Raw genomic sequence first — 21,115 nt, 5'->3', positions numbered from 1 at the left:
GAACCATTGATCTGTTTGTTGGGGGGGATTCTAAATTGTAAGGCTATTTTATCCAATTCCTTTCTCCTCTAAATTCTAAATATACAAACAACATCACATTCGCCTCAGCAGGAAAAGGTAACAACTTCTACCATAACTCACTGATACCGTGCATGTCATTTATGACATTGTGCCTCACGCTTTAATGGAACTAGCTCCCTCTGGAGGCGATAGGAGGAGATGTGTCTGCCTCTTTAGCTGATACCAACTGAAGGGACCATCACTGCAGCTGGGATTGATAGTAAAAACATCATTGCATGGGTAGAAAGTGATAAGATCACAAAGGTGAAAATAAATATATATCTCAAGTTAATTTTTGTAGATCAATTTCAAATTTGTAATTGAATATGAAACACACATTCAAACTACCTATTAAAGTACTTTGTCAGAAGAAACATCTTTCCTGAAGTAATTATTGAAACATATTCAAAGATTATCCTGATAAATGAATGCTCTTAAATCTGTACTATTTGAGGTAATCTCGCATTCTAAATGTGTATACATATAAAGGTGTATCAGGATTAGGAACGACAACCCAAATTCAGACCTTCACTTAAAGGGAAATAAGTCAATGGTCTTAAGGCACAAAATGACATCTTCATTTGAACCTGCTCCTCTGTTTCCCATTCTTTACTGACGTAAATTGGCTCGTGGATTTTGAGAATGTGTAAAATAAAAGAATTAACATTTTCAACGACTTTTTTTTATTAGTAGGCTAATGTCATTTTCTTACATGAGAAAATTACTTCTTCTTTTTTGAAACATTAACGTTTCAAAAATAGCAAAGAGGATCCACATCATATTATATTTAGGCTGGTTCATGAATGCGCATTTACAGCATCACTGAGAGCCAGACAGGAATCATAGAAAGCTGCATTACACATAACTAAACCCTCGTTCTGACTTTCTCTCTCTCTCTCTTCCTCTCCCTCTCTCTGTCTCTGACGCGGGGGGGCTTGCCCTCTAAATAAACTTTGGAGCTCATGGGGGTGGGGGGGGGGGGGTGGTAGAGACAGAGAGACAGCAGGGCTGAAGTCATCAGCCGGCCGGCAGGAGGGGAGTGAATGGGTCTTGCACGCAAAGCAGAAAAGCGCTGAAACTGCGGAGATTTACTTTGGTTCAGTTGCCTGCAGCCGACAGCGACCGAGAGGAGGTGTGTGTTTGACATCCAGAAGAACTACAACAGTCTTCAACTTACACGTGTTTTTATTACTAGTGTAAGTCCAGTTGTGGCTTTTACTTTTGTGCTTATGATGCTGGGATGAAGCCGAGAGCCTGAGCGCGCCTGGCACCTAAAGGTATCCACACACCGGGACGCACGGCGCATCTCCCCTCAGAGAGACAGGGACGATTTGAAGAATTTGGAGTTCTGCACATGGATATGATATCTTAGACTTTTTGAGAGTCATGATTATTATAAATAATCATTTAGTTAATCTTTTCGACCTTAACTAATGATTGGTTTTGCTTTACTCCTGGATGAGAATTTTGGCGTGTTTGTTTCTTGTTTTATTGGAAGGCATGTTCTTTACCACAGCACGGATAACGGATCCCTGACTCAGTCTGGCTTTCTCGGCACATATGAAGATACTGTCCAGGATGTTACAGTCTAAGCGGCCCAGGCATCTTTGGGCCGTACACTACCATCACCACATATCACCAGCACATAGCTGGGGGTCCTGCTGTTTCTAGGAATTACCTATCCTCCACACTCTGCCACTGTCAGTGGGAAGAAAACGGAAACTCATCCAATAAGTGACTTGGTAACATTAACATTGGCTTTACGAGTCTCATCTCTGGGCTACTATGCAATTACAACTGATCTCCTTTGTTTTGATCATCTTGCACTGCATGGATTACACTGGATGTCAGCAGCACAGCAGCTCCAGGCACCGGCAACATAAACGTGAGTACGGCAAAGTAAAGTAGGCAAGGTGCTGCCCTGTTGAGTTTATTCGTTTGTTTCATTAAGGAATGTATTAGGCTATTCTACTCAAAGATGTTTCAAGTCACAAAACAAACCTCTATTCCACATATTGTGCTATTGAAGAAGCGAAACCAATATTTTTTTTTAAATATCTGTCTGGAATTTTAAGTTTCTTATCAAAATAAATCGCAGTTATTTCTGTTGATAATTTCTTCTCCATTATATAATAACAAAATTAAATGTCACATTTAAACTCATTTGTGGCACATTACCACAGTGCTTGTGCCAGTTTCCAATGTTATAATTGATTATTTAAGATATTCAGTATACAGATATTAACACACATTTCCACACTCCCAACCCTACATTTCTGCATTATGACGTTTATGCGCTCCAATTTATATGATATCGCTGTTGTGGGAGTTATTCTTACATCGGTTGATGAAAATCCAGCCAATTAGCTCATTCATTTTCAGGTGCTTTCACGATACCTTCCGTAATTTCACGATTGTTAGTCGACTTTGACTTGTTACTGTTTGCTTGATACCTTGATTAAATTAATTAATAGTGCCTGTCACCTGAAGCCTGTGGCCGCTTCTCTTTGCGCACAGTCTCCTGGTTCCCGTCGCTCTCTAGCGGCCAGAGCAGCAGACTTCAGGCCGGCAGGGAGCTGCATGACCCGGGCGTTAGACCTGATCACTGTTCAAATAGACACTGCCAACCTCCACATCCTTAGTGAAATAACCTCGTTAAATGTATTGGAGGTGAGGGTTGTTCTGATGTTGGTTAACACTGTGTGAGATTTATGCCAGTCAGAAAATCCCAATTTGAAATCTTGTTCTAATGAATCGGTGCAAATTTGACAGTAGGCTCTCTAGAAAGCAGAGATGTTCCATGCTGAAAACACTCTGAAGTCTTGTGGTATTTCATCTCCCATATATCTGCCCGAGGTCCAACATTATGTCTCATCCCTTGAGCTATTGCCAGCCATTTTCCATGACACAATGAAATAAGTAATAATAAAGTATATTTTTCTATCTGTCCTACGCACACGTTATCACTGAGGGTCTCCAGATGTGCTCAGTGACTAAGTCTGTTAGAGAAGAGCAGTGACAACTGGAATATTCCATGTATCGCTTGCCAGCGTGCTGAAGACAGTCAGTGATCTACAATAATAGACCTTCGGAGTGATGTTGTTATACCTTCCACCTGGAGCTGAATCCTCCCTCTACATCCCTTTACATTTGATCATAGAGTTCAGATCTGTAGTCTAGACCAGGACTGTGTAAGTTGTAATTTCTTCTTTCATGACCACCAAAGTGGAAATAAAAAAAAAAGAGGGAGTGTGGGGTTAACTGTGTGTTTATTGTGTCGTTTTAAAGGGGTCCTGGTGTTACTTTTGCTCTTGGTAGATCTGTGCAATGTAGTTTTGGTCAGACATAAAGAACAATTTATTGTTCAACAGGTTGAAAAAGCCATTATAGATTGTTGTTTAAACTGCAGCAAGATGACAAATAATGAAACCAGACACCAGTTTTATTAATAAAAGACAGGGGACCTTTCCTGTTGGAATTATTCTCACTTAAATGTGTGTTTTGCCGTACCAATGTAAGATTGAAATGTTGTAGAGTCTGCTGCATATCCTACAGTTTATACATCTCCCTTTTGAATGTTTATTTCCCCCTAAACAACATTAAAGAGCCTCTCAACACAGTGTGAGTGAGAGGGGGCAGGAGGGTCTACTGAAAGTACTCGAGCCCTCAGTTTCTTGAATAATGTCCTCAGACCAAAAACAGTGTCAGCAGCATCATTTTGTGAAACTGACATATTTAAAATTAGTATTAATTTGTTTTTGGACAAAATCAGATTGTGAAAATGTGTTTCATGGACTGAAAAAGGATTTTACTCTGTTTGTGAGAGGGCAGCATTAATTAATTTCAGTTGTGTCACGTTCTAGTAAGAAGGAATCTTCTGCTTCCCTAGCCTCACCCAGTAGCCATTAATTGAAAGATTTTACAAATAATCCAAACTTCCTCAGAGGATGCAGATATCTTACACTTCCAGAGACATCAGGGAGGATGGAAGGATTAGTTGGTAAGGGGTGAATGAGTTCACACTTCAGAGGGAAAGAAGGGGGTAAGAGTGAGTTGGGAGTCAATGACCATTGAGTCAACGGGCCAAAACTACCAAGCAGAGACTCAACCCGCGCACCCAGCTTCCTGTCTGTGATGATGCATCCAAAATATATAGTTTATCAGATTACTCCAGTGGGGGATGAAAATGCACTGATTGGAAGCTAAATATATGATTATAAAGTCAAGGAAGTCAAGTGTGCCACATGATGCACCTCTATAAAGAGGTACACATTCAAGGAAATTCATGTCAGTTTTATTTTTGTTGCACAGTTCTATTTTCTCCATGAACCATCTGTGTTTGTGTGTGTGCAGGCATGTGAATGTGTTTATTCATATGTGACTTTGTTGGTATGCTGTGTAAGTTCATCTGAGGTTTTGTCGGTGCAAGTGTGAGGGCAAGGCCAAATTCCTGTGTCTTAAGACTTCTGTGAATCAGGGAAGGTTGGCAGGAACACATGTGGGCAAATGGACAGCAGTTGTAAAGATTGCCGAGATATTTCAAACAAAGTATCCATGATCTATGGTAAACTGGCAGCCAAACCCCCAATTTAGAGGCGAAGGGAGAGGGCCAGCTTAAAGGCAGTGGCAGGAGATGCCAAGGCTGGAGAGGAAAACCAATTCTTTAGACGCTTCCAGGGGTTGCGTTTGATTTTCCTATCATGTGTTACTACTGCAACATTTCCCAATCAATGCCTTTCGGAATGGAGTACCAATGCAGCATGGGTATCCCATGTCTATCATGTCCTATAAACAAGTCGGTTCCAAAATGTTTGTCCCATAAAGAAAGGTTCAAAATGATCTTTCCCAGAGGCTAAAAACTCAACAATGGTGTGTTCAACTCATTACCTCAATCAAGTAGCTTACGGTTGTTTGTCAGCAGGTTTATGGTAGAACTGCTGGCCACATTTTCATAAGTAATGTTGGAAGAGTATAATATGTGCAAATGAAGAATCCATTACATTTTGGAGCAGATCCAAATCACGTGTTGGACAAACACATTTTCTTTCACATTTATTTACACTATGAAATAAGGCAATCGGCCTCGGCGGAGGTCTGCGCTCTCCGTGTACACTATTATTTTCCTCATGAGAACAGTTATACGGAAACAGTAAAAAGCTAACAGCGTCCAACCTGAACTACCAAACATTGTGGAGCCTGATATGTATTTTGTGGTTTTAATTTTATACATCCCCATCCAACTGCCCAATCCCTCTTTGTTACTGTTTTTGTCCACTAAGTGCAATCAGATACTGAAAAGCGTGATATACAAGCTTTTCCAGGATACTGACTGCAAGAAATCAAAAATGGTACGTGACAAATTGTCAACATGCAATTAAAATGATTTAAACATACAACCAGAGCTTTCATCCGTGGATGACAAATACTGGTAAGTTATCCCACAAATTAGTGTAGAGTGGGGGATACAAACCCTACTATGAAATATATCAACATGAACTAAACACTACAGTACTTGAGTACATAAACAGGGTTGTAAACAAGGTATAAATAGCTGTCATTTGCACTGTGCTGACACAGTATACAGTAGGTGATTAGTCCATGTAATTATACCATGTATCCACGATACAGTTTACTTTTTGTTTGACCTTTGTTCTCATTTTTGGGGAAAACATGACACAGCAACTTTAACAAACTTAGGTTTTAATGGGATTTTAAGAACAAATCACTGTTTCCTTGTTCGAAAAGATTTTCAGGAATAGCGCCTGAAATACAACATTAAAAAGCGTTTTTATTTTCGTACTTATTTGAATTAGGAACTGGTTTATGCCGGATAAGCCTACAGAATATTCCACACCCTGGATGAGTGAGATGAGATATTAAATACTTTAAAGAAAATCAAGCACTAATGGTTCACGTTTTGGTATTGCATAAAAATGGCTGGTTTAATAGAATAAAAAGTCAGAAAAAGCTGAATCTAATCAAAATCAACAAGGTTGTTATTTTTACAATTTGGTGTTTTATTGTCTCTAGGGCCTTAAATGGGTCTCTTTGGACTTCATTTAGCTGAAAAGTGGACATATTTATTCCTTGAATGTTTTAGTGCCAAATGAATAACAGATGTACAGAGAGGCTACCTGAAGGTTACTGTTTCCATTCTTCACACCAAAAGAAAGATACACTATGAGCTTTGAACAAGAGGGAGGCTGGTATTACAAACAAAGTGCCCAAGGTTCAAGGTTCTTGAACTGGGGCATTGTGGCTTATCAAATGTTGTGATATGCATATCTGACAAGCTAACCATCAGGGTAAATTCTACTCTGAAATTCCCCCAAAGTAACCATGTGAAAGTCATACTTAAACATCCCCCTGCTCCTGTCAACAGAGATCTCTGGTGTGAGCTCGGGGTGCCAGCAGGGTGGCTGTCTGACCTGCTCTGACTACAATGGCTGCCTGTCCTGCAAGCCACGCTTCTTCATGCATTTGGAGAGGATTGGGATGAAGCAGATCGGCGTGTGCATGACTTCCTGTCCTCCGGGCTTTTACGGCACACGATCCCCAGAAAGAAACACCTGCACAAGTAAGCCAAGATCAGTGACCGTCTATTTGTGTAGCAGAATATTAATGGAAATATTGCCATTGCATGTTCCCAAATTAAATGAACAAAGTTTGTAGGTGTGGTATAAGTAGATTTCAGTGTACAGTAAATGTCCTCTGAATGGAAAGGCATTCAGATTGTTCATGTATCATAACAAACACACACAGAAAAGTAGCTCAAGCTTGTCTGGAGTAAAATGTGGCCTCTTCAAAGCGTGTTTTACTTACATGTTACAAGAAGTGTATATTCACCTTTTCCTTCTTCACAAGCATCAGTTTAACGTCATGCTTGTAAAATATGTCATTATGTATACATAAAGTATGTACTTAAATAACTTGATACCTGCTAAGTATGTTTCCTTTCCAAGTGTTGCTTTGCTTAAAATCATGTACCCACCTTGTAAGATATCAATCTGACTGCAGTGGCCTATATTCCCGACTGTATTCCCAGTGAGACAAACACACACACACACACTGACGACCTGTATATTTAACACGCAGGACACACATGATAACTTGTAGAGTTTAAATAAACGCTGGCGGTGGGTCTGTGTTTCTCTGTTAGAGTGCAGGTCGGACTGTGAGTCCTGCTTCCACAAGACCTTCTGCACACACTGCCGAGCAGGATTCTACCTTCACCAGGGCAAGTGCCAGGAGAACTGTCCCGAAGGGATGGTGCGGAACGAAGCACAGAGGGAGTGTGTTTACAGTGAGTGCATTTATCAGAGACAGGGATAAAACGCAGGGTTGTGTCTTTTATTTAATCTTACTTAGCTTGTGGTTATCCCACATTAGCCATGCAGAGTTTACCAAACAAATCTGACTTTGGAATGAAGACCACGTAAAACATGTTATGCGTTATATTTGGCCGCTATGTTCACAGATGGATTACTGTGCTGTTGTGTTTGTAGGATGCCCTGCAGAGTGTGAGGTGTGTGTGAGCAGTGACACATGCACACGGTGCCGGCCCGGCCTGTATCAGCTCAGCGGGACGTGTCACCATGTCTGTCCAGAGGACTACGAGCCCAATGACAAACTCATGGAGTGCACACCACAAGGTGAGTCCAGGTTCTGTGTGAGTGGATGGACTCACCTCAGATGCCATTTTATGTCCACTGAGAAACACTTCCTCATCCTCACTTCTTCATCTCCATTTCTTCCCCTGTCAGTGCACTGCGAGGTGGGTGAGTGGAACGAGTGGAGCCCCTGCTCTCGCTCCGGGAGAACCTGTGGGTTCAAGCGGGGCCAAGAGACCCGCACACGGCAGGTCCTCCAGTACCCATCGCCCTTTGGCAATCCCTGCCCTGAGATCTCTGAGATCAAAGAGTGCCTGCTCAAGAGGAGGAAATGCCCAGGTAAAGAAAACAGCATGTCCGAATCTGCAGTCAGATTCTCTTGGCACCATTGCTGTCTTTTTCTAAGTCCTTCTCCTTCACGTCTTTCCTTGACCTCATAACGTTTTCCGTGGAGGTCACCAGGGAAAAGTGGTTAGGAAAACGTACAGGATTTGTTTCTTTTTTTTACTATTCGACCACAGCCATTGTCTATTGTAGCTGCTGTTGAACCATCACACTGGCTGCCAGTATTGTATTTGTGACACATGGCACGATTTCTATGAATTCCAGACCTTGCTGCTTCAGCTTGTACAATCAGAGCTGGTCGGTCTTCCGCTCAGGACTACGACTGTTTACTCAGAGGATTGCCATTGTGGTTAGAGTGAGGACAGTGGGGGGAACACACATGTGTGATGTTGCAATGGGTATGTTGTGTGTTTTCCCACGAGGCCTCTCTGGATTTTTAAACAGTCAATCCCCTTTCTCTGCTCCTAGTAAACAGGGAATAGCGTGATCGTTTCTAATGAAGAGGGAGAAAACTGCTTTCAGACGGGCGCGTCTCTTTATAAACCCCGATTCTGTGGCACATTTAAAACCACTTTGTGTTATGTGTGTGCTGTGTGTGTGGTTACTAGGCTGGATGGCGACCACGGCTGGTTGTTTTTTAGCCTGGGCTCTGCAGTGTTAAATGATAGATCGCAGCCATGCTAGGAGGCTGAGATCCAGCCCCCTTGGGCCTCACACTTACAGAACAAACAGTGTGTGTGTGTATGTGCGTGTTTATGTGCATGTGTGTGTCTGTGTATGTGTGATGCAGCAGAAAAGCAGTTGACTCTGGAGCAGAAACAGCCAGCTCAACATCAACATCCTCCCCCTGGGAGGCACGCGGCGACCAGGGGATCAGTATTGGTTTATCCCCACAGCTGCCAATACACACACACACACTCACACCAACAAATGCACACACATATCCAGATCCCTGTCTCTTTCAGACAAATGCACAAACACACACACACACACACAGAGATACACACACATACCATCTCTGTGTCACTAAAATAACTACACAGCCGTTGCACTTGGTGGTAATTTGTGAAGGGAGTCAACTGGGTAGACGTGATCTCTAATGCAGACTGCAAAATGTGCCCTCTGTCACCCCCTGCTATCCCTCTCTCTCACTTTCTTTCTGTATCTCTCTGCTGATCCATTCCCTCATCCTCGTCCCTTCCACACACACACACACACACACACACACACACACACACACACACACACACACACACACACACACACACACACACACACACACACACACACACACACACACACACACACACACACACACACACACACACACACACACACACACACACACACACACACACACACACACACACACACACACACACACACACACACACACACACACTCCCTACCACACCAAAGAAAACACAGACCCCCATATAAGCTCTCTGTTGGCGCTCCCAGTCAGCCGGGTCGGGGCCGGGACTTTAGTGTGGAGTCGACAGCTCTGTTGATCTAGCCTGAGCATGGGAAGAGGAGGGGGTACAGAGAGAAGGGAGGTTCATTGAAAGTAAGAATGAACGAAAGAAAGGAAGAAAGAGAGCCATGTGTCTTTCACATTATTATAAATATCAATGTTGCCTGTGCTTCTGATTACCCAGTTGCCCTTGCTCCAAGAGCATCCGCAGTGAATGAGAGCTAATTATCTGCTTCGGCGCGTCTTCTCCTCTGTGTTTACGTTCTGCACACACTAGGGGGTCAGTGGTCCGACCTCAGAGAGCCCCCGGTAATCCTCCAGCAGCCCTTAGACACTGATACATCCTCCTCCTCCTTTTCTTTTGCTCCTCTTTTGCACTTTCTCCTTTTGCCGTATCCTTCCCCTCTATCCCGCCTCCTGCACTTACTCCTCCAAAGGTACATCTGCTAAGTCTTTCCAAATATGTCTGCGCCTAACTAATTAAGTCAATGTTTCTTAAATGATGTTCAGTTTGACCTTGTGGGAAATACAAACGTTTTCTTTCCAATGGTTAGACGACAGAATACCACATTCATGTCTGTTGAATCTGTGTGTCTATTAAACTTGAGACAGCTAGGGGATTAGTTTAGTTAAGCATGAAGACTTAAAGAAGGAGCAAACAGCTAGCCTGTTGTTGATTATTCATTACATTGCAGATATCTCTTCAGAAAAGTTGTAAAACTGTTGGAAACACGCTGACATATTCAGGCTGAGATTCAGAGAAACTTGGCTCTGCTCCTCTGCTATCGGCGGCCAGAGATTACGAATGTTTACACACACATCCTCATCTGCGCCGCCGTCAATTTAACGCTGGCTAATTTGTGCTTCGATTGCCCTGCTGTTCCCCTCTCTATCTCTGTGGCTGAATAGAGTGCGTGCCCTCTGCAAACCTTAGCCCCCTTTAACTCCCACACACAGACCTATTACACATACAGATATATACAGTGAGGCAAGCAAGCAAGTCAGTATTGGGGGGTCAGACACACACACTCACTGGCAAAAGCCCCCCTCCCACCCCCATGAGATCCTGGCGGCCATGCGGCCATGCGGCCATGCGGCAGGCATTCCACTTGTGGGACAGCCCATAGCCTTTAATCCCAGCCTGGCTCCCGCCAAAAGCTCCCCGGACGACAGCACGCCTGCCACGGAGGATGTGCCACTCTAAAACACACAGTGCTCCTCCAACCGCACACACACGTGCACACACACACTTCCCCTTGCCCTCAGTGCCCATCCGCTCTCTAATTTGATTTCCTACATTCACATTGTTCGTTTAATACTCTCACTGGATTGTTATTCATCTCTTCTACTGCTCTCTTTCTCTCTCCATGTCTCTTTCACCGCGCACACACACACACACACACACACACACACACACACACACACACACACACACACACACACACACACACACACACACACACACACACACACACACACACACACACACACACACACACACACACACACACACACACACACACACACACACACACACACACACACACACACACAGCGTGCAGTGTCCCACCCAGTGAAGCCCCTCTCTGCGCTCTCAGTACAGTTTACTGACTCCTGTCCTTTGTTAATACATTGCAACAGATATCCAGCAGTTACATTACAGCCACATACAATTCAGCAGGTCTCACTTGAGGCTGTGTTTACACTGTGCAGCTTACTAGGGAGAAACGTGAAAAAGAGAACACATTTCTGTATACATTTCCCTTCCTTAACAAAACATTTTAGCAAAATGTTTTCCACTTGTAAAGATGAAAAATATTTCTCATCTGTGTACTGATCGCAGTAATTATATGTTGACCTATTGGTCATAATAAATTATTTGCAATGTCTTTTGTCTTGGTACAAATCCTAAAATCTTAAGTGGAGCATACATGAGCCATTATTTGTGTTGTTTATTTTTGGTCACTTTTATGAGCTTTTGCCAGACAACAAAATAGACAGTGTTCAAGGGTTAAAGGGTTGTTAATAGTAACAACTGAAACTACATTAAAGGAGTAGTTTGTCGTTTTAGAAATATGTCTATTTATCATCTTCCTTTCAAAACTCACTTATTATATCTCTGTTTTTGTATTTAGAACACAAACAGAAACATAATAGCCACATTTGATGTTATTAGGGGACTTTTGTTTTCCAGGATGTTAGTGGACATATTAGGAAGGTAGCAAAGAAACAGTTACAGCCATAATAACTGTGTGTAGGTCGACTGCTGTTTTGGACTGAACCATGCTTGGCTAAAATATGACAAACTAGAGACCATTGCAACGTTGTCTACCTTGCTCGGAACAACGGCCATTTTTGTACTCAACCTTAATTTTGATCTCAATTACACAACTGTAAAGTTTCATGAGTATGAGGGATGTCAGCACTTACAACATCAAAGTAATATCCCAAACACAATAATATTACTTGAAGAATCACATATTTAGTTTGGTACCACTTTGCAGTAGCAATGCATCTCCTCAAAACTGAATGACCTTTCATCACACAGTTAACATAATGTACAGATGTAATGTCCTAAAATGCATGCCTACATTACCATAAGAGTAAGTGATAGGCTACAAAATGAATAAATAATTACAATTATTTGAGGGTAAAACCTACTGGCCATGAGTATGTTGAATTTTCAAAAAACAAATCTATATGTGTGAAGTGCTTTTGCATTCTTACAGCATATTGTTCGGCCAAAACAGGACTTAATCCTTGTGATGTCCTCAATGCTCTCCTAAGAGCCTTTCTCTTTTTTTTCTTTAAAATGAAGCTGTTTCCCTGCTGGTACAGGTTCCAGGGTTTAGTTTACTAGGAGATGTCCGTGTTTTGTCCCCAAAGCCAACCTTTCAAACACTGCCAGTCAGACCTTATTCATTAAAACTTGGCTTTTGAAGAATGTACTAAATGTGTGTTGAAAATGTCTCAAAACCTCTAAAGGTGTCTCATTTTGAGACCATTACACACATGTCATTACACAGTTTACAAAACGGCCATCAGAAACTGTTCCAACTAACCAAACGCAGGTTGGGTTTGATAAACACTCTCCTAATCATCTCAACACTGGCATGGATTAGGTTTCTCCTCTGGCTCGACAAAAGCACAGGGGCTACAGTATGACTAATCCACTGAACTTGTAAATAGTTGTAAATGGTGTCAGGACAGAGAAAACAATGAGAGCGAAGGGGACTTCCTGTGTTTATAGAGGACGGAGGGCAGACCCCGTATGAGTCAATGCACCAGATTAATCCATCCGTCCATCCATCCATCCATGCATCCATCTAGCTTGAATGACTTTTTACTTACTCTCACTGTCTTGCAATTGAACCACGTTCACATTATGCAATTATCGCCTATCCTCTTTAGAGGTTAAACACAGTGGGCAGGTAGAGAATGTGTGGGTCAGATACGCACCCTGGTCCACCCAGAGCCCGGCTTGATTAATGGACAGACAGTGAGGGAGAGGATGAGCGTATAGGGGCCAAACAGTAGAGAGACAGAGAGAGATCTCTTTCTCTCCCTCCCTTTATCTGTCTTTCTCTCTCTCCCTGTGTCTGTGCCTACTGCCGACTTCAGCAGTTTCACAATCCCCAACTGGCCGGCCAAACAGCCAAGCAGGCCGTGCTGCTCCGTTCCACTCACACATGAACAGCAGCAGTACAACAACAGGAAAGGGCCTCCTCTGCTTTTCACTTGCAGGTCCTGTCTCCAACCTCCCTGGGGCTGGATCTTGTTATTATCATTAATAACTGTAGCTCGAGCAGAGATAAACCTTCAGCATTCCAAAACTCTCCGTTTTGTTTATGAGATGGTGTTGCAAGAGCAGATAAATTGGGGGGTTTATTTAAAGGTTTTCTATTTTGGACAAAGGTCTGCTCATCACAGGCAGGGGGCTGCTGTCTGTGGATAAAGACCGGCATCTAGTGGTGAAAACAGAGCACTGCAGTAACTAGTGTTGCACACTGATATTTGTTTATAGTTCACTCTCACCTAAGTCTTGCTACTTTTTTATACATATATGGTGGTTTTCATAACTTACAGTCTGATGCAAGGATCAACTAAGTCTCTGAATCCCAGTTACTAGTGTTTGTCTGACAAAAATCAACAGCAGTAAACTAGGTTGAGCTTAAAGGTTAAAGCTTTGCTATTTTTAGCCACAGCATAATACAAATGTTGTCAAAAATAGAACTGGGGTTCAGACATTGGGCCTGAATGTTACAAGACTGAATTTGCAAGTGGCAAATGTAAAACAACCGGTATTGTTTGACCCTAAACCTAACCCTATTTTACAAGGTTATTTTCCAACATTCTTTATGAATTCATTTTTAGTAGGAAAAGATTCTGTAAAACATTAATGAATACTGATAAGGGAATCTGCTTTACTAAAATGTTGTTTTTTATGTTCTTTATCTCCCAGGTGAAAGGAGGAAGAATGAGCGAAAAGAACGGAGGAATCGCAACAACCGTAAAGATAAGGAGAACCCAGGGGGGCGACGGGAGAGAAAAATAGAAAGGGAGCGTGAGAGGGAGACAGGTGAACGTGAGGACTCTGATATCAGGAACAAAACGGAGCACAGGCGTCGACGAGGCCATGAAACAGACCAAGTTACACCTGCAGTTGGACTCGTACAGTAGTGCGATGGACAGACAAAGTCTAGCGCCTCCCCAACCTCCTCCTGTCATCCTCCACTTCTAACTTCTCCAAAACTCCCCCATCCTCACCCACTGTTAACCCCCCTCGACCCCTCTCTGCAGGGGTGTTGCTGCTACCTGTATGATTTTAATATAATGTTTATGCACAAGCGGGATGGGGCACATTCAGCCACAAGGCTAGGGGCCACGATGGACTTTAAGAAGTCCTTTTTTTCCCCCTGTAGCCGCTACTACTCCTTCACTTCCACCACTGAGAGTGTCTCTGATGAAAGGTGCAGGAGACACTGCTGAGACGAAGTGAGAAATGTCTGTGACTGTGGAGGACTGGTGGACAGAAAGACAGACGGACAGAGAGACTAAGACATTATACTATGTGCTTGTTGATATGGTTATTTAATGGGGCCCTGGTACAACATTGCGCGTCATGGTTTTTGAATGTAGATTTTGCAACATTATGTAGAACAATTGTTTATTATTGTTGTTCCTGTTCTTTAGATATCTTTACTTTATTTTATTTGGTGCAGAATTTGTAAAGAAAAAAATAAAAGTGTGTTTGCAATTGCCATCTTGTGACATCTTCATAATCACAACAAATGTCAGATGTAGGAGGTCCTGCATGCTGTGAACCAAAGTCAATAAATAAAAAATAAAAACATTAACATGTGTTCTGTATGTCTTGGACAAAAAGCTTGTTTTATCCAGATAAGTGATAAATCTTATTGGTTTTTCTTTTTGTGTAAATCGAATATGTGCTCTCAGTAAAGCTCCTTGGCTAGGAACCGAAAGCACCTGTATGTCAAATAAAACTATAATGGGTTTGTACCGGTGTTCTTCCTTCTTGTGCAATCCACTTAAGCTTGCTTTAAACCCTGAGACTAAATGCAAAGGGAACTCAGTATGCAGCTATATTTAGCTCTTTCGGGTGAAAGCTTTAGCAGTAGTATAGTGTTACATCTGTCATACCTGAAGACTTGCTTTAGACAGCGACATCTGCCAGAGGAAATATGTATACAGCTAACAATAAATAAGGTTTTGTCCATTGCAGTGGGAAGCTTCCCCATTTTACACTTTACTGTTCTAGAATCTATTTGTTGTTTCTTATGCACACATTGTGAATACGGCTTCATGCAGGACTTATAACCTATATCAAAGTTCACAAAATGATTATTTTTGCAGGGACTATAGGCCTCCTATTTTCTGAAAACTACCATCATGTTAATTTAGATCAAGATACATATTTTCCATTTAAATGATTCTAGTGTTTAGTTGGTTTAAATTACTACCTTTTTATTAAGTAAATTAGTGCATTTGAACCCATATCTTAAGTATTTCAGCGCCTAGACTGAGTGTGTGTCATAAACTAAGCAAAAGTAAGGTCGGCCTTTCAGTTGTACAATGTAAAGCCAAATACTATTGTTAAACAAAAACAAGGAATCATTTTTTTAAAGCTAAGCTTAAACTTTATTTATGGAGTGAGTATTTTGTTCATCAGGAACATCGAGTAGCATCAACAGGCATGATGACAGTATTTCTTCCTCATTTCTTATGCAGAGAAATCCCCATTAATACAGGCTGTACATGAAAATATATGAATTTGTTAAAATTTCACATTTGCTAAATATAGGTAATTCACGGTACAATAATCATAGTGCAAGAAAGCCATGTTTAAGAAGGTAAGAGGAAATGATACATTGGACCTTGGTTAACACTAGGATTGCTGAATCAAGAAAATTCTACTGTCAAAACGAAAACAAAAAGGGGAAACACTGTGATTTTCAGTTTTACCCAAATGGCTTTAGGTAGGATGGAACAAATTATCAATCACAACTGCTGCTTTTTTATTTTATTTTTTTACAATATAATGCTCCCTGTTCACTTCATGTTAGCCACGAAATCCTCGCCCTTCTTGATAGAAGCCTTCAGCTCAGTCATGGCTTCAGCGACCAGCTGCTCCTCGAAGGCGGTCAGCTGGCCCAGTCCAAGGTTCTTCTCGATGCCGCTCTTCCCCAGAAGAAGAGGTGTGGAGAAGTACTTGCACTCTGTCTCCTCAGACCTGACATACCCACATTCCACCACACCCTCCTTTCCATTCATGGCGTCCAGGACGGAGAAGGTGAAGCGGGCTCCAGCATAAGCCATGGACAGGGTAGCAGAACCGGCTCCAGCCTTGGCCTTCACCACCTCAGTGCCGGCCTCCTGGATCCTGGCTGTCAGAGCAGCGAGCTGGTCAGCAGAGAACTCGACCTTTGGTGTGCACTGGGAGATGAGGGGAATGATGGTCTTCCCAGCATGACCTCCAATGACTGGTACGTTGACACGAGCTGGGTCAAGACCTTTGAGCTCTGCCACGAAGGCGTTGGCTCTGACAATGTCCAAGGTTGTGACACCAAACATTCTGTTGGGGTTGTAAACTCCATATTTCTTCATGACCTCTGATGCAATGGGGATGGTGGAGTTGACAGGGTTAGCAATAATGCAGATCATAGCCTCGGGGCAGTTGCGGGCACAGGCATCGGCCAAGGTGGCTACAATGGTGGCGTTGGTGTTGAAGAGATCATCACGGGTCATGCCGGGTTTTCTGGGCACACCGGCGGGGATGACCACGACGTCGCAGCCCTGTAGAGCAGCATCCAGCTGATCGGGGCCCATGTGGCCGGTCACATTGGCCCTTGTCTCGATGTGGCTGAGATCTGCAGCCACACCGGGGGTATGGGCAATATCAAACAGAGAGAGGTGGCTCACCAAGGGGCTGTTCTTCAGGAGCAGAGAGAGTGGCTGGCCTATGCCTCCGGACGCCCCCAGCACCGCAACCTTGGCGTTGTTCTGCGTAGAGGTAGAAAGGCTCCGAGCCAGGCTCACGGTAGGTCTCACAGCACGGGCAAACATATTGTTTGTTAGTTCTCTGCTTACTTTGGTGGAAAATAAAAATACTTGGCGAGCCCTTCTTCTGTGTGACACCAACGTCCTCTAGCCACGAGTGAACAGGAAGCACAGTAAACTGTCATGCGTAGAATATAAGGGTCGTACCATTTTACGTCACAGTACGTCAGCACGTACTGTTACGTCGTGGTCTTTATCTCATCTCCTTTTTCAGAGGAAAACAAAGCCAGTTAACATTGGATGTCGGTAGATTAGCATTAGAAAATTGTGTCGTTACCCGAATTGTAACCGCACACCAGACCAACACAGCAGCATTTAACGGTATGTTTCCTGCGTAGTCGTTTTATTGTCTCTTCGTGAGGAAACGCTTACCCTTAATGTTTGTGCCGCCCTTCTAAAATAAGCTAGCACCGTCAGATGAACTCCGTCTATTTGCTGGAGTCACAGCTATCAACCTAGCCAGCGATAGCTACAACAGGTCTTATTGTTATGGTAGCTTTGCTAGTCGAGAAAATCCCTCTGTACTGTTTGACTGAGTTTGGACTTTCGTAACGGTGACAACGAACGGCTTACTTAATGTACCTAACGTAAGCATAACTAAATAAGTGTTGTTTTATACTGTCATCTGTTAGTGTGGATGTTAGATCGTTAGCTGTTGATTTTACTCGAGTATCGTAAGCTGTCATGAACCAACTGCGTTAGCTCAAACGGCTAGCTGACACAATTCAGTGTTTGTTGTCACAGTTAACAGAGCAGCCCTTTGTTCAACAGACTTAAGTTAACCCCAACATTTCAGTCATAGCTGAGTGAATTAACGTAGTTATTTGTTGCTAATCCGTTTTAACATTAGGGTAGAAGTGCAGTTTTTGGTCACAATGACGCTTACGTAAAGAAAAACTTGATATTATGTGTATCATCATTGTTTTTATCTTCAGAACAGTTGAAAATCAAATATATGTTGACACACTTCTCCTTTCCTTTAGGCAGTGGCAAACTTGAAGGTCCAACAGCTCTCCTAATGATACATCAGCATTAAGGGTATTTCCAGTAAGTATCAAATACCAGCCTTGTTTTATATTACAGAAGGCATATAGACTTTGGTATCTTTGGATATTCATGATTCTAAATTGGACTTTATCTCGGGACTGTTTGCTTTTAAGTTAAAGTAACATGCAATTCAATGTTAAATGTGCATAAAAGTGCTTATTGCCAGTAATGTAGAACTTGTTATCTTAAAACTACATTAATAATCATTTTGAAATACTGATTTTTTTTTTTTTTAAACCAATATAGGATAATATGATAATCCTAACAGGCCCAATATAATATATTGCCCTCTTTCCTCAGTACTTCCTAAGGATGGCTAGTTGTGGGGAGGTAGACCACTCTGTTAGCTCGCTTCCATCCAGTAAGAAAGGCAGCAGCAGTGGTGGAGGAAGTGGGAACAGTGCTGAATCGTCATGCGCCGGCTCCAGCAACTCATCTCCAGCACTTTCGGTACCGGAGTGTGCCATCTGTCTGCAGAGCTGCGTCCACCCAGTCCAGCTACCATGCCATCACGTCTTCTGTTTCCTGTGTGTGAAGGGAGCATCCTGGCAGAGCAAACGCTGTGCCCTCTGCAGACAGGAGGTACCCGATGACTTCCTGGAAAGGCCAACACTTCTGTCTCCGGAGGAGCTGAAGGCATCAGCAGGAGGCCGGGCCGGGGCAGCAAGTGATCACGCCTGGTATTATGAAGGCCGTAATGGTTGGTGGCAGTATGACGAGCGAACCAGCCGCGAGCTGGAGGACGCTTTCTCTAAGGGCAAGAAAACAGCTGAAATGCTGATTGCTGGTTTTTTGTACGTAGCCGACTTGGAGAACATGGTGCAGTACAGACGCAATGAGCATGGTCGTAGACGCAAGATAAAGAGGGACGTTTTGGATATCCCCAAGAAGGGAGTGGCGGGCCTGCGTTTGGACACTGAGGCTGTCGCTGGGGCTATAGGGGCAGCTGGTCGTGAACACTCTGCGGATGGGGCTGATACCACATTGGCTGGTACACAGCAGCAGGTCACAGGTATCCCCTCCACTGTTACAGCCAGACCCCCCACCTCCCTCGGTGGTCAGCCCGGCAGCAGCAACAGCCCCACCCTGGAGGATGCTCTCTCCCAGCTGCAAGTCAGCCCCAGGCCCACACCCTCCAATGAGCGGTCTGAGACAGGGGAAGGAGAGGAAGAAGACGAGGAAGAGGAGGCCTCGCCCTCCAGGTCCTCTGACCCTCTCACATCCGTGGACGAGTCTGGCTCTGGAGACTGGAGCGACGATGAGGATGAAGAGGAGGATGAGGAAGAGGGTGGGGGAGATGGAGAGCGGGTGGAGCCCTGGGAGGATCGGCCACGGAGGCAAAGACTGAATCCAGAGAACAGAGCCCCTCCAGGCGCTGAGTCCGCCTCTCCCCCTTCTTCATCCAGTAGCAGTGGGAGGTCCAGAATGCCTGACGGCCAGTGTACAGTGACTGAAGTGTGAAGTCCGCCATGATACCATCACCACCAAATGGCCATGTTCCATTTCATTAATTTATTCCTCGCTGTATGCTGTCACGGATCAGATGTGGATAGATTGCTCAGTAAAAGAGAGATTAGGCCTAACATACTCCCATGTTTTTAGGTAAACAACCACATTTTAACAATCGAATTTGGTGCCTCTATTTGGCTCACAAGGCTGTGTGTGTCTGTATGATTTGGCAGTCAATAAAAACCCAGCCAGTATAAATAATGTTGGGTTTAACGTTTTAGTACAGAAACAAGAGGTACAGCTTGGTAATGAGTCAGATGCACACAGCATGTTGATAAGAGCCATGACCTCTCATAACTGTCTTTATCCAGCACATGATGTGAGGTAACACACCAACTGTGGGTCACTTTTGGCCATTTGGTTGCAGGCAGATACAGTGTTCATTTTAAAATCCAGAAAAGTGGAGGCTAAAACTTAAACCTGACTTGCCTATCCTAGATATTGTGTTGAAATGGATTATCCCAATACCCAGAAGGTTGCTGGGAATTCTTAGCCAGATCTGTGACATTCGAGGGTGAACGCATAATGGGGTAGTTACTCTGGAAATGGAACTGTGTCTTTATCATTATCATGAACAGTCGCATTCTAATCAACTTCACTTTAACTCTCTCAGCTAACATAGCACGCCGATGGGCTTCTTAGAGCTCAAGTCATCTGACCACTCATGCAAATTATTAAATCCTTGATTACTTGTTCCCTACACAACTCCCTTACTTCAAATTTAACTGATCATCAATGCCTTTCCTTAACAATTCTGAAATTTAAACTAACTTTTGAAAGTATGTCATTGTGGAAGAAAATCTTGAGGTTGCTTTTCCAGATAAAAAAAAAAGGAAAGGAAGAAGTACTTTACTGTTACGCATTTTGGGTATATAAATGTCACACTAAATGTGCTAATTCAGGAGCCCACAGGATTATCGGACTACCTGCTGATGGTTTTGCTTTGATTTGCATAATAGAAGTACATATCCAATTTGTTTAAATAATTGGCATTTTAATGTGAAGTATCAGTGTTCTCCTTTTAAAGCTGTTGAGGCCTCTGCAGCCTCATTCATAGTCTTATTGTCCCGACTAAAGTATTCTCAATTGGTGTTTTTCTAAAGTTTTGTGATTAGTGCATGTTTGAAGAGAGAGTTATTTAAACACTACTGGTTGGCAAGATGATGAGAATTGCTTTTTTTTTTTGCGTTTGAGTAAATGTTTTTCATTTGTGTCTGTTTTGTTTTGTTTGCGTTTCCTATGGTTGTAAATCTGTACGATGTCAGAGGCAGTAAGAGAACAACAACATGCTAATGCTATTAGCCATCCTGCAGAGATTTCAAGTTGTATGTTACTTTTATATTTCTTACATGCTTACATCATCAGCTCAGTCTTAGCCTTCTCATTCTGAAGAATAAAGTTTGTGTCCGTATCTTCGCTTGGCAACTTTTTTTGTTACATGATTTGTAATTTAAAAATAAATTGTGTAATTTCATCATCCTAAAATGATCAA

At 42.9% G+C, this 21,115-nt stretch overlaps 3 protein-coding genes across 3 annotated transcripts; 2 read left to right on the top strand and 1 right to left on the bottom strand.

Annotated features, from left to right (window-relative positions):
- The first annotated feature begins 1,076 nt into the window (after positions 1–1,076).
- Positions 1,077–14,846, top strand: rspo3 (R-spondin 3). The gene is made up of 6 exons (XM_034127262.1): positions 1,077–1,945; positions 6,443–6,637; positions 7,220–7,363; positions 7,566–7,712; positions 7,824–8,009; positions 13,952–14,846. The coding sequence occupies exons 1-6, from the start codon at positions 1,846–1,848 to the stop codon at positions 14,167–14,169; spliced, it is 990 nt and encodes a 329-aa protein (XP_033983153.1). The 5' UTR covers positions 1,077–1,845; the 3' UTR covers positions 14,170–14,846.
- A 778-nt stretch (positions 14,847–15,624) lies between these two features.
- Positions 15,625–17,190, bottom strand: mdh2 (malate dehydrogenase 2, NAD (mitochondrial)). The gene has a single exon (XM_034127354.1). It carries the CDS (start codon positions 17,071–17,073, stop codon positions 16,060–16,062), a length of 1,014 nt encoding a protein of 337 aa, XP_033983245.1. The 5' UTR covers positions 17,074–17,190; the 3' UTR covers positions 15,625–16,059.
- A 55-nt stretch (positions 17,191–17,245) lies between these two features.
- On the top strand, positions 17,246–21,115 carry LOC117480159 (E3 ubiquitin-protein ligase rnf146-like). The gene is made up of 3 exons (XM_034127353.1): positions 17,246–17,388; positions 18,051–18,114; positions 18,415–21,115. Exon 3 carries the CDS (start codon positions 18,427–18,429, stop codon positions 19,573–19,575), a length of 1,149 nt encoding a protein of 382 aa, XP_033983244.1. The 5' UTR covers positions 17,246–17,388; positions 18,051–18,114; positions 18,415–18,426; the 3' UTR covers positions 19,576–21,115.

This window comes from Trematomus bernacchii, unplaced genomic scaffold, assembly GCF_902827165.1.
Source record: "Trematomus bernacchii unplaced genomic scaffold, fTreBer1.1, whole genome shotgun sequence".
Classification (NCBI taxonomy): domain Eukaryota; kingdom Metazoa; phylum Chordata; class Actinopteri; order Perciformes; family Nototheniidae; genus Trematomus; species Trematomus bernacchii.
This window is presented reverse-complemented; position numbering and strand designations above follow the sequence as displayed.

Coding starts and splice junctions, on each gene's coding strand:
- mdh2 (XM_034127354.1), bottom strand. CDS start 17,073: ATGTTTGCCCGTGCTGTGAGACCTACCGTGAGCCTGGCTCGGAGCCTT.
- LOC117480159 (XM_034127353.1), top strand. CDS start 18,427: ATGGCTAGTTGTGGGGAGGTAGACCACTCTGTTAGCTCGCTTCCATCC.
- rspo3 (XM_034127262.1), top strand. CDS start 1,846: ATGCAATTACAACTGATCTCCTTTGTTTTGATCATCTTGCACTGCATG. Junction 7,713..7,823: donor CATGGAGTGCACACCACAAG/GTGAGTCCAGGT, acceptor TTCCCCTGTCAG/TGCACTGCGAGGTGGGTGAG. Junction 8,010..13,951: donor CAAGAGGAGGAAATGCCCAG/GTAAAGAAAACA, acceptor TTTATCTCCCAG/GTGAAAGGAGGAAGAATGAG.